This window comes from Salvelinus sp. IW2-2015, linkage group LG16 (assembly GCF_002910315.2).
Source record: "Salvelinus sp. IW2-2015 linkage group LG16, ASM291031v2, whole genome shotgun sequence".
In the NCBI taxonomy this organism is placed as follows: Eukaryota; Metazoa; Chordata; class Actinopteri; order Salmoniformes; family Salmonidae; genus Salvelinus; species Salvelinus sp. IW2-2015.
In genome coordinates, this window is record NC_036856.1 from 15,432,571 (window position 1) to 15,445,447 (window position 12,877).

The 12,877-nt window shown below is 41.4% G+C and overlaps 2 protein-coding genes across 2 annotated transcripts in view; one reads left to right on the top strand and one right to left on the bottom strand.

Annotated features, from left to right (window-relative positions):
* The window catches only part of LOC111975938 (C3 and PZP-like alpha-2-macroglobulin domain-containing protein 8), a 47,395-nt gene extending 40,852 nt beyond the window's left edge, over window positions 1-6,543 (top strand). Inside the window, 5 exon segments of the mRNA XM_024004609.2 lie at window positions 112-324; window positions 1,343-1,371; window positions 1,374-1,419; window positions 3,288-3,477; window positions 5,648-6,543. Of these exon segments, the coding sequence (XP_023860377.2) occupies window positions 112-324; window positions 1,343-1,371; window positions 1,374-1,419; window positions 3,288-3,477; window position 5,648 (479 nt within the window). The 3' untranslated portion in view covers window positions 5,649-6,543.
* Window positions 6,544-9,741: 3,198 nt separating this feature from the next.
* LOC111976008 (cyclin-dependent kinases regulatory subunit 1-like) lies at window positions 9,742-12,511 on the bottom strand. The gene is made up of 3 exons (XM_024004713.2): window positions 12,307-12,511; window positions 11,727-11,854; window positions 9,742-11,380 (listed from the first exon to the last, which is right to left on the bottom strand). The coding sequence occupies exons 1-3, from the start codon at window positions 12,363-12,365 to the stop codon at window positions 11,337-11,339; spliced, it is 231 nt and encodes a 76-aa protein (XP_023860481.1). The 5' UTR covers window positions 12,366-12,511; the 3' UTR covers window positions 9,742-11,336.
* Window positions 12,512-12,877: the final 366 nt, after the last annotated feature.

The window sequence follows — 12,877 nt, forward strand, 5'->3', positions numbered from 1 at the left end:
CTGATGAGCTCTATTATGATGGTTAAATGTAACAACTAAAGTCACACAATGTTGATAAACATTGTTAGAAAAATGCAAAAGATCCTGTCCTGTGTGTTTCCTCTGACCCAGGCTTTGTCCAGGGGAACCAATGTAACAACGTGTTTGGCTGTCTGGAGGAGGAGAGGTTTGAGCGTTGCACCTGTTACAGGGACTGTGGCTATGACGGGGAGCTGGTGTGTGGCTCAGACGGACATCTCTACCAGAATCAGTGCCAGATGGAGGTCTTTGCCTGCCGCAACGGGACCCGCATAGAACAAGTGCCCATGTCCCAGTGTCCTGAGAGTAAGACTACTCTACCAGGGATGGGCTCCATTCCATTTGAAATTAAGTTAATTAGTTGAAAAATCCTTAATTACAGTAATGGCCAATTAATCAATTCATGACTTTGATGTGAATTCATCCTCTGAATGGATTTAATTAAAAGCTGCTACAGCTGTGCCCCCACACCCACTGACTGCTAATAACACTGCCAGGCTCTGAACCCTCCCAGTGTCTCTGCCAGCCACGCTCACATGTGGCTCTAATTTATCGGTCAGCTGCCACACATTGAAGAGCTAAAACATGATCTATTTCATAGTCAAACATTACATCCACCGAAAATATGTCTCCAAAATGTTTTGATTATTAGAAACACCCTTTGAGGAATTGAAGAGAGGATGTGCTGGAAGAGGGTGCAGGGCAGCCCAACATGCACATAATCTATCTCACACACACACACACACAAAAGTAGGAGAAGAAAGGGTGGTGTGTGTGTGTGTGTGTGTGTGTGTGTGTGTGTGTGTGTGTGTGTGTGTGTGTGTGTGTGTGTGCGTGTGTGTGTGTGTGTGGTGGTGTGTGTGAGTGTGCGCTGTGTAACAGTGTCAAGGTGCAGGCTGGAATGAAGTTTGTGAGGAGAGCTTCCCACGCTGCTAATTTACAGGGCACCCCAAATGACAGAGTGCTTTTGTCCAGGCCTTTGAAAACACCTGTCACATTCCTTTCCGACGCACAGACCAACAACAAAGGAGCCTTCTTGTTGTGGAGCGGATTGGGAAAAGACACAGACAAAACCTGTGTGGGAACACTAGGCTGCCTGTGCCAAATGTTTCATACAGTAGATTATCAGAAGGAACGGATACGTGTTTTAGACCTTCCTATTGTCGCTTGTTTGTGTATGGTAATTTAAGAGATATGGCCCCATGTTGGAAATACGGGAAAAGATATCACACTTGTACTGTAACCGTACAGTTTAATATGTGTTCCGTGTAACATTGGCTGTTCATTGTGTTGTTGTCATTGTGTTGTGTCTTTGTTCACACAGCGGAATCCACCACGGAGGACAGAGAGACTAACAACAGGCGACGGAACCAGGCCAAGCTCCTGTGCCTGTACACAAAGGTAAATACAGTGCCAGGCAAAGCACTCACACACACACACAACACACACACACACACACACACACACACACAACACACACACACACACACACACCACCACACACACACACACACACCACACACCACACACACACACACACACACACACACACAACACACCACACACACACCACACACCACTCTCTCTTTTCCTCTCTCTACACCTCCCCCACCCCTGTCTCTCATTGGATGCCAGCTGTTCCCAGCTGCAGGAGGGAGTGTGTGTGAGAATTGAGGAGTGTGAAGAGTGTGTGTTGTGAGTGCCAGCCAAAAGCAGGGGTTGGAGAGTTCAGGCATATCACCTCTGAGTGAAGCTTGCGTTGACATGTGCAGGCGTGTCAGGCGGCTCATACTGTAGGGAACCCTGCTCTGCTCTGTTCCCACTCTCGAGACACTGTATACACACCTGACAGAGGAGGACCAGACCTCTACTGTGCCCACTGTAAATGTATATCTGCATGTATCCATTGATTTGTATTGTATGAGGGATTGGAGCTTATTCCAGCTCAGACTATACACATGCAACCCTCTGAGAACATTCACATACAGACTGCCTACAATAGTTTGCTCTAACCTACACCCACTGTAAAGTATATGTCCACCAACATGCATCTGCTTCTTCTGGCTTATAAAGAGTTTGATCATTTTTACAAGTAAAAATAAGTCTAACGAGTTTGATCATTGTTGTAGAAGAGCTAGAGGTGTAGATGAGAGCCCCTGCCCTTCCTTCCCTCCTGTCCTCCAGGTCTGATCACTCTGTCTGCCTGCAGTGTGCTGGGGCTGTTGGGACTTGCCCCAGTCTGCAGGAAAGGTGAGGAGAGGGGGAAGTAGAGCACTGACTCCTCAGTAGATCACCTCTACAGGCTACTCTCACATTCAGATAAACAAGAGTATAGGCTTCACTTAGGTGGATCGTTTTTCTTAAAGGGGATATTTGTTGCTCCACCACAGGGTTCACTTACATGTCATGCTGAAATAACTTGTTACAGAACTCCTGGTCAGATATATCATTCTTTATGTTGGTGTGTAGCAGGGATCGTGGGTGTGATATAGAGTAGGCTCAAGTCCGTGCGTGCGTGTGTGCGTGCGTGTGTGTTTGATGTGGCCTATGCATGTGCTGACTTGTTCCCAGCCTGCAGCTCACAGTAGCCGTAATGGAGTTCCACAAAGGTCAAAGGTCTCCTCAGTACAAAGACTGATGCTTCACATTGGAAGACACCTCACCACAGGAATGCCATTAAAACTCTAGCGGTACACACGTACAGAAAACATGTTATTACACTCAATGAACATTGTGCAAACTGTAATGCTGAGCTATTATATGTTGTTGACCTGAGCTACACTGTGTGTTAGGTTAGGTAGATTGTGATGGATGTGATTTTGTGTGCCAAGAATCTGACAGCATTCTCAACAGATTTAGTGAAAACATTGAGACGTTGGAATCAGTTCCTCCCTTAGTGGTGAAACAGCATCAGAGCTGAGTGCACGATTAATTCAACAAAACACTATGTTTAAGAGACTGGTTAAAATAAATGGAATGTAGTGTGTGTAGTCATCTGAAATATATGATTTCCAAAATGAACAGTGTGCATGCAGTGCTTTACGTGAGGCTGAACTTTTAAAGGACATAGTGACCCCTACTGGCCACTTTGTACAATTAACTCATTTTTGGTAGATTCTCTGTGGAAACATACTGTTATACCCCTTAACTTTTTATCCAAAACTAGTGTTCTCTCAAAAAAAAGTGTGTTGAACAATTGTCTCACATCTTTATTATTTATATTTTTTTCAACATCCCTCCCCTCTCTCTGTCCCTCTCTTATGCTGTAGGTGAGGAAGAGCAGGGTTCCATGGCTGAGGTGTCCTACTATTCCTATGAGTATGACCCAGACTCAGAACCCTTCGCTGCGGAGGGGGAGGACCACTTTGAGCTGGCGGAAGGGGAGCAGGGGGGAGAGCAGGACAGTCCATCAGATAGCCAGCTACCCACACTGGACACAAAGGACACCCATGAGCGATGGTATGGCCCTCTGACCTCTCCGTCTGTTTGCACAACAACACTGAGTTGGAACTGTTAACACGGTGGTAATGTGGATAGGACTTGAAATTAACTCAACTGTGACTTTGTACCTTCAAACCTGTTTCAGTCTATTTCCTCAGTAATAACAAAGTGTATTCAGATACCTCTACGTCAAATCAAATGTTATTGGTCACATACACATGGTTAGCAGATGTTAATGCGAGTGTAGCGAAATGCTTGTGCTTCTAGTTCTGACAGTGCAATAATATCTAACAAGTAATCTAACAATTCCACAACAACTACCTTTGGGGCGGCAGATAGCCTAGTGGTTAGAGCGTTGGGCCAGTAACCGAAAGGTTGCAAGATCGAATCCCCGAGCTGACAAGGTAAAAATCTGTCATTCTGCCCCTGAACAAGGCAGTTAACCCACTGTTCTTAACTTAACTGACTTGCCTAGTTAAATAAAGGTTAAATAAAAAATAAATAAAATACCTTATACACACACAATGTAAAGGGATGGAATAAGAATATGTACATATAAATATATGGATGAGCGATGGCCGAGCGGCATAGGCAAGATGCAATAGATGGTATCAGTGGCAGTCAGTGCCGTTTAAGATGAGTGATGACGATTTGCCTTATTTATTTTACAGCATATTGGAAGACTGTCATTCATATTCCATTCACCCAGTTCAATGAAACAGCGATAGGTTGAAGCTACTACGTGATACTCACATTTTCCCTATACCCATCATGAGGTTGCTACAACCAAGCTTATGGCGGAAAGTTTACAACGTAGGTGCACACAGGTTGATAGAAACATTTGAGGTGACAGACAGTGACACAGACAGACAGTGACACATTCAATGCTGCCTTGCACACTCTTGCCTGCATCTAGCTGATCTGGGGTGTAATCATTAAGTTGCAAACAAGTTTTTTATTGGACAAATTCAGGTATGTTCCCTGTTCCATTTTCTTCCGTTTAAGAAAAGTTTTTCAACAGAATACACCCCTGATCATGTGTAAACACAGTTCACTTTCATAGCAGCCACATTATATTCCTTCTAGCATCTATGCGCTCTCCTCCTCTCAACTTTTCACTTCACTTGTGGACTTCAATGCACAACACATCAGATATATGTGGCCAGATGAAAAAACATATCCAAGCCAAACCATATCATAACTGCTACACACAGGCTAAATCATTGTCACCATATTAGCTAAAGTAAAGTCATAGTCAACATAGCTAATAGAACTAACGCGTTAATAAACCCGCTACAATCATGCAGTAACGTTACAGTGTACAGTCAGTAAGCAGTTGAGCACTTACACCGGCGGGCCCTGGGGGCAATAAATTAGTAAAACCAAAAGCTTACCTTCACTTGGAAGAGTTCCAGTGTTGTGTTGGATAGTCATWGCCAGCTAGCTAAAATGGCATCCCTCTGTTTGAGCAGGCTGTTTAAGTAGGCTGCATTTGCTAGCTAAGTAAGTTAAACTGAAAGTGATTTATTTTTAATTAACCCTCTCTCTCTTGCTTCTCCTTCATTTTGGAAGAAATTAATTTGTTCAAAACTGTTAAAGTATTGTCTTTTTCTCTTTTTGAGTCAATTACTCACCACATTGTAGGCACTGCAGTGCTAGCTAGCTGTAGCTTATGCTTTCAGTACTAGATTCAATATTTGATACTTTGATTGGGTTGACAACATGTCAGTTCATGCTGCAAGAGCTCTGATAGGTTGGAGGACGTCCTCCGGAAGTTGTCATAATTACTGTGTAAGTCTATGGAAGGGGGTGAGAACCATGAGCCTCCTAGGTTTTGTTTTGAAGTCAATTTACCCAGAGGAGAACGGAAACTAGCTGTCCTCCGGCTACACGAAGGTGCTAACCTACAGAGTGCTGTTGAGGCTACTGTAGACCTTCATTGCAAAACATTATATTTTAATAAATTATTTGGTGACATTAATATATTTAGTATAATTTTATCTAAAAAGGATAACTTTTTAAATGTTTTACTATATTTATGAAATTCACTTAGGAGGATGGTCCTCCCTTTCCTCCTCTGAGGAGCCTCCACTGCTCTACATCAAAGAAAGCATATCTATACCTTTCTATCAAATTGCAATGAACATCATCAGAGATCTTATTCAGTGTACTGTTCTCTCCTCCACAGAAACTTCCCCCGACTGCATCACCAGCCAGATCTCCAAATTGTACATTGTTTGTTAATATGTTAGAGTGGGTGGAGAGAGAAGGAAAAGTGGGGACTGCCCATCCTGAAAGGAAGAGATGGTGGGGGGGGGTGCGTGCGCGCATATGAATGACTTAAGGACTACGCGTGTGTGTGTGTGTGTGTGTTACTATGCTAGTCCCCCTCCAGCCCTCTGTATTTCTCTCTTTTATATCTCCAGTCTCCTATTCAACAGTAGACACCATAGCGTCTTTGATATTCACTGTAGTGCCTTTACATTGTTTTTCTGTAACCTCTAGATGGAGGTGTAATTACACCTGAGTTAAAACAAATGTTTTTTTTAACTGTGGTATTTATTTGTAGCTAGTGCTTCTTTTCGTTTATTTGTTCCAATGCCTCCCCCTATTGCCTTTTTGTCCTGTCACCTACACCGATGTCTTCATTTAATTCATAAAAAATATGTCAAGATGTCATGGACCTGTTTTTCTTATTCTGAGGAAGCCTTAGGTCGAACACTGAGGTGTACAGTGGATATCTTTATGTACTTATTTGGTGTGTTAACCTACTAGAGACTGAATTTCTGCAGCCTTAAACTGGAGGATTAAGATAAGCTCAATTCTTCTAAACATTTTTACCAAGCTACCAATATCTCCACATAATAAGTCCTATTTGGGTATAGCTGTCACCTGAACAGACAGGGATTTGATTGTACAGTACATAAGCTATTTTGTTTTGTTAAATTTTTGATTCTTGATATCCTAAAACAAGAATAAAGGTTTGGAACTACGGTACATTTACCACATTTAAACCAATGTAACCCCACATCCATTTTCAATACAGCTGCTTTTGAAAAACAAGAGAATAAACTTTGTATACAATCCACGTCTCTGTTTGCAGTTAACTTTACATGCTACTGTAAGTCTCTCCTCAGGTAGCAGTAATTCTATTCCCTATATGTATAGGCCTATATGTTACATAGGAAACGAGGAGCAGACCTGGTGGTTAAGGAGTTGTGTTGGTCCATTCCCTTTGATACGGTAGTTTAGCCTGAGGAGAATTTCCTCTCATCCTGTCAGCAGTTAGCTGTGTCATTATGAAGCGCTGCGGCCTTTCAGAATACCCTCTGCTTTGAAGGCTGTGACTCTGTGACCCCTGGAATGGCTGTGTGCAGCTGGACCAACCCGTGTGTTTGCCCCTGTTAACAACACACTCAGGTTACCTAAACAGCAGCCAGGAGAGAGTTGGAGCCTGTTAATGTTTAATGTTGGTTAAGGCACTTGTCAATGTTCTCAGTTATAATATAGCTTCTGGCAACTATAGTGTGTGCTTCTGCTGCTGTTTAAAATGAATACCTGGTCAAAACGGCACATGGATATGCCTTTTCAATGTAGAGGTTATTGAATGGGTCATGAGCCCACTGTATGATCAAACTACAGGAATGGTGGTGGAAAACTGTRAGATTACACATTACATATGTTATAATATGCATTGTCTTTCTCACTTTCAGTGTTTCATATACTGTGCTATGTCAAGAAGGATAATATTTGTTCACTCCACTGCTTTGCAGGTCTCGAAGGGATACTGTTGTGATATAAAGTGTGAATGGTATATCTACATTACAAGTGGGAGGTCTGCTGTATGAATGGGGAAGGTACAGTAGGGAAACTCACTTCGCTGACCAAGCGATGCTGAAGCCCTGGTTTCTGAGACTGAATATCATGGAACATCTCCCTGGCAACTGCATGCATGGTTGAAGTGTAATATTCTGCCTCCACGCTGCGATGAACAGCGAGAGTGAAAGAGTAAGGAGGGAGAGGGGGATCTTGGTTTCATGAATTGCTCTGTGGAGATAGTGTTACATGACAGTGAATTCGAGAGATGACATTGTTTCTAAGCACCAGCAGAGCTGGGCTGCCATTTAACTGGCTGAGATGATGGACTAGTTGGAGACAGCATTGGAGTGAGATCAAACATTTGTTCATTTTAAAGGCCCTTCTAAACAAGATGCTAAATTTTTTTATGGCCTTTATGGGCCTTTGATGTAGGGCTGGGCGATATATRGTCTTTTAAGGTATACCGGTATAGATTTTACTATACTGCCTATAAAGGTAATTTAATACAGTGCTAAATAAATAAAATGTTCTACAAATTGCACTACTTCCCTGTCAGTTTTGTCCTAGTTTGTTTGAGTATAATCAGAATGCAGAAAGCCCATAAAAAACACTTAGAATTAATTTGTTGCCATACTCTGGCCATGCACTACTCATAAAACATATTAAGAACTTTTATGATTTAGAAACATAAAATACCGCCATACTGTAAAAAAATTGAAAAATATTGTGATATGATAGTTTGGCCATATCGCCCAGCCCTATTTGATGGTAATGGATCTTATTTTGGAGTGATTAACTGCACAGACTGTTTTAAGGTATGCATTTCTGAATAGGTGAGCTCCATACTGTATTTAACTCGGGACTTGGGAGATGTTGCTGCTGAGTGGAGAGCTGACATCCATCTGACACAGAAGATCACCTCACAGAGAGGAAGACCTGCTGGCTATGAAGCATCTCTAGAGCCTGTTTGTGTCCACATCTACAGTAGTATGCTCCCTATACCTGTGTTTTTGTGCATACTGTATTGTCAAATGCCATCTTATTATTGATTGAATAGAGCAGTTTATGTAATGATTTGGAGGATTTTTTTTGTAGTACTTCTTGTAGGACCGTAAATCTCTTTGACCATTGTGGGGAGGTGAAAAAGCGCCCCATCATTGCCGGCAGAGAAAGATYAGCTTCCTGAATGGAAGAAACGGTACTGTACTTATTCAATACAGATCACTCGTGTATTCTGAGATGAGTTAATTTAACATGTAAATGTTACATGTTTAGCTAGTTAGTAATTTAATGTATTTCATCATGTCAGAGGGAACATTGACTGGAGGAGTTGATCATTTCTCAGAGCTTGGACTAGCCAGAACTCGCTTTATTCAGTGTTAATGTTCTCAGTTCCCAGTAGCTCTGCTTGTACAGTGTGCACAGGCATATGAACATTTGTATGCTGACGTAATGTCATTCCCCAGGTTGTATATTGGTTCGTTCCACAAAATGTGTGCCATCAATATTTTACTTTTAAAAGCCTGTTATATTGAATGAAGTGCCCTTTAATATAGACCACATAAAGAATTAATCTGAATTTGTGTATGAATTAAGACTTCAGCATTTTGACATCCCTCTGTGACTTCTAGGAAGATTTTAACCAACTTAATCCCAAGATTTCTCAAAATGTTCACCATAATTTTAAAGCCCTAGTTATATTACTGCTTTGAGAAAGTCATTTCAAAAGATTGTTTATTTCATGTGATTAGTGATTCACATATGTCTGTCCCTCATTTTAAGGTCAACCCTGTAATGTGAATTTAACTGTTGTTTTAATATGGTGAAAAATGTAACATCTAATAGTCAAATCATAGTGTAAAAGCAAGTGAGCTGGTTTTGGCCATTTTCTGGTGGAAAACAAAATGGGTCGAGCATAACACATCAACCCACAGGCTCAGGGCATTATGCTCTGCCACTGACCATTGCTTTCATCAGCCATGACTTCACCAAGCCAACCAGCCCTGCTTACTCCTTCCACGGCAGGATAAGCAACAATTGTGAGTACTACAGAGGTCACAATAGAGATCCCAAGCTACTCTATTCAAGAGTCCTAAATGGTCTATGGAAAACTACCCCAACAAGTAGTTGCTCATGAAAGGGAATATTGAATGTTGTAATGCCAATGTAAATCCACTAAGGGGAGACACCCCAAACACTTTTTAAGCTGTGAACCACCCTATAACAGTACAGTATACCACTTATCAACCAAATGTGACACTGTCCTTAGGGTACTGGCAAACTTACTACAGTATTGTATGTCAGCTAGTTATTTGATTGTTTCTCTTGTTTGTGTAGTGTAAGGTGTTGACGACAGCCTCAGTATTACATTGATGCAAAAACCACCCGTTTCGGCAGGGAAGGCAACACTGCATATTCCACGCTGGGCAAAGTGAGAGGATAATCAAGTAAGTTTCCACCAACTTCAGGTAAATACACTTTTAATTCAGAGCTGATTTAATGCGTTAATGTGCCTATAACATTGCAATAAATCAAGGATAACCATGTTTTTATTTGACAGATCAAAAGCATCCTACTAGAGGACTGCAGGCTCAGGGCGCTATTTATTGGATATGTGAAAATGTTGATTTTCCTGATAGAGATGTTAATTACATAAGGACCTTGTTGAGTGTGGCTGTTTATAGGCCACTTACAGAAGTAGGGCAACAAGATACAGCTGGATGTGACAGCTCAAGCCTTGCCTTCTGCTGTTAGATCTAAACTTCTTGAACGTACTTCACAAATATGCATACTCTAAATGAACCTATTGCATTCCACTTTAAAATGTTGCTTGTTTTTAGAAAGTCAAAGCTAACTGCAGCCATTTCCACCAGCAGGGCTTTTCCAGACTCCTGGACTAGGGGCATATAGCCCTGAGAATGCTCCTCCATGCAACATCCAGCGCAGACCCCCATCCTATACCATGTGCTTCCACACTCGCTACTGTAGCAGCGACTAACAAGCACTGTCTTCCTGCTCTCATGAGCCCCCAGGTCCCCACCAAGCTAGCCAGGGGGTCCTCAGAGGACATGTCCAAGACCACAGGCCCTGGTAGATACAACAGTACAGATCCAAGTGTCTACCTGCCCAAGCAACCAGCTTTCTCCATGCTAGGTCGCCATGGCTTCCCCAACAATGCCACTCTAAAGCCTGGCCCTGGAACTCGTAACCCTGAGAAGGTGATTGTCCACAAGCCCTGGGCCCCAGCATTCTCTCTGGGCATCAGACAGAGTTTGTCACCCCACTGGTGGTCAATGTAGCTGACTACACAACCATGTTCCTCCGTCATATGGGACTAGGCCTAACCAAGGTTGGATTTATCTGCAAAACAAACAACTCGATGAGGTGACAAATGAGAACCATTTCTACTGCCGTGCTGGCTTATTATAAAATATTAAATGAAGGACGTTTAGATACAGAAAAAGAACATATACAAACTTCCACACAGAAAGTAAAGAAATATATTGTATTTACGTACTATCCAGCAACAGTGCTATTTAGAATGAACAGAAATGTGACTCTAGTCAGTCAAAATGTACTACAGTCTGATAAGTCTGTCTGATAAGAATATATATATATATATACACACACACACAGAAAAACAAATAAAATCATTTCTTTTTTGAATAAAATATACCACGTTCAAGAAAAGAATAACTACATTTGACCACTATGCTCATTAATACAACATATATTGACAAGTAAACATCAATAAAAGTGTAGCAAATGTTATTCAAGCTTGGTAAAGTCTCATGAGAGAAATTCCATCTTCATATTGTTGCCACTTATCAAAGCAGAACTGCTCACCATCTCTTAGTCAGGGCCGAGCCTTCTGCCTTCCACTCTCCTTGGGCTACCTCTATCATACCTCCAACATTTTGAGGAGTTTAAAAAAAAATGAAAATAAATGGTCTATTCTATACACCAAAACACATGGAGAGATGTACATCTTGTTTAGTCAACAAAGACCATACAATTCAACTGAGGCGGTTTTCCGGGATGTGGAAGATGATTTCCACTCAATCTTTTGGAAGAGGTCTTCGGAAAAGCAATATATGCGGCTCTAGAAGTAAAACAAGTAAAGTTATTCAGTACTCACTTCAAGCTACCAGAGATAGCCATGTTATTTTCAAACATGCAGATGGCAGAACAATGGCTTTACATCTGTAGGGATGTGATCATGACAACATAAGATTGGGGAAAAGAGGTCAATGGTTTGTGTCAGAGTCATGTAATAGGCAATACAATATGGCTAGTACATTTCAATTGTATTAAAGAGGATGTCGGAAAAGCAAGAATTCCTGATTAATCTGTTCATAAACAGTCATGAGAAGACTTGTGACATAAGTAAACAAATAACATTAGTAATGCTGAGATGTTGCTCTATGAAACATCAGTCAATAGCTCACCTGGCTTGTGGATCATGTAGTGGATCCAGCCCTGGCTCTGCTGCACCCCCAGACCCCTCCATTCATCTTCTGTCATCAAATGAGAAGTGGGCACCAGCTTGGATAACGGTTTCGGTAGCATAACATGCCTGTGTAGGAAAGGGACATTGAGTTCAACCAATTAATTTAGTTACTACCTAAATAGAAAGGCCTCTGTGATTTACATGTAACTTTAGTACCAGTGCAGTAGCCCAAATAACTTTGGACATGTGGCACCACCAGCTGATATTATTAGCTAACGTTAACCAAGTCACCTGATAGTTAACGTTACTCACTGCAAAATAAACACATGAATACAGCCTTCAGCTAAAAGCAAACAAATATAAATTTAATATCAGTAGCTAAGTATCATTATAATTTTAGCCAAATAAAGTATTATGGCTGTTTCTCGGCTAAAGCTAGCTAGCAAGTTGTCAAAAGCCAACGTTGGCTAGCTAGCTAATCAACCTGGGGGTTGTGTAACGTTACACTTGCCTGCGCTAGCATATCAAGCAAGCGTGCATGCATATTAGCTGCTCCGCTAGCTACAAAGTCAACCTACCTGTACTCGAATGCTTCATCTGTGTACTTGTCAGAGTAATAAATTTCTTTCTTCGACATGTTTAATCAAACAAAAATATATTACACAATCTTCTGGATTCGTTTTCGTATTTTCAGAAAGGTGTCGATAAGCTTAGCTAACTAGCTTGGAATGGGCGCAAGTTGTCATCTAAAGTGTATCGGCAAATTTTGAACTCAAACCGTCCCTCTCTTGGCCCGGATTGGTGAAGGCGCGCGCGGATCAAAACGACATGTGAGGCGCCCCGCCCCGACCCCATCTTCTGAAGTTGACAGTTGTAACGTTAGATTTGTTTGTAAAAATGTTTCCTGTGAAATAATGTTTTTTTCTTTTGATTTGTTATTAATCGAAATAATGACACACTAGCCAACTAGTTATACAAATAGAGTCAATGTCCATTTAGCGTGCTTCTTTAGTACTACAATCATGTCATGAATATTCAATCATAAATGTTGCCTAAGGAATCCTAGTTATTCCACTGATAACATCAGTCACACTCTTTCATAAAGTCATAAGCACTTATTTTTGTGTTGTACGTAATGTAGCTAGCCAT

Excerpts from the sequence above, each read along its gene's own strand:
- LOC111976008 (XM_024004713.2), bottom strand. The coding sequence starts at position 12,365 with ATGTCGAAGAAAGAAATTTATTACTCTGACAAGTACACAGATGAAGCA. Across the intron at positions 11,855-12,306 it reads GATGAAGCATTCGAGTACAG|GCATGTTATGCTACCGAAAC; the intron begins GTAGGTTGACTT and ends TTTCCTACACAG. Across the intron at positions 11,381-11,726 it reads CTACATGATCCACAAGCCAG|AGCCGCATATATTGCTTTTC; the intron begins GTGAGCTATTGA and ends TTTTACTTCTAG.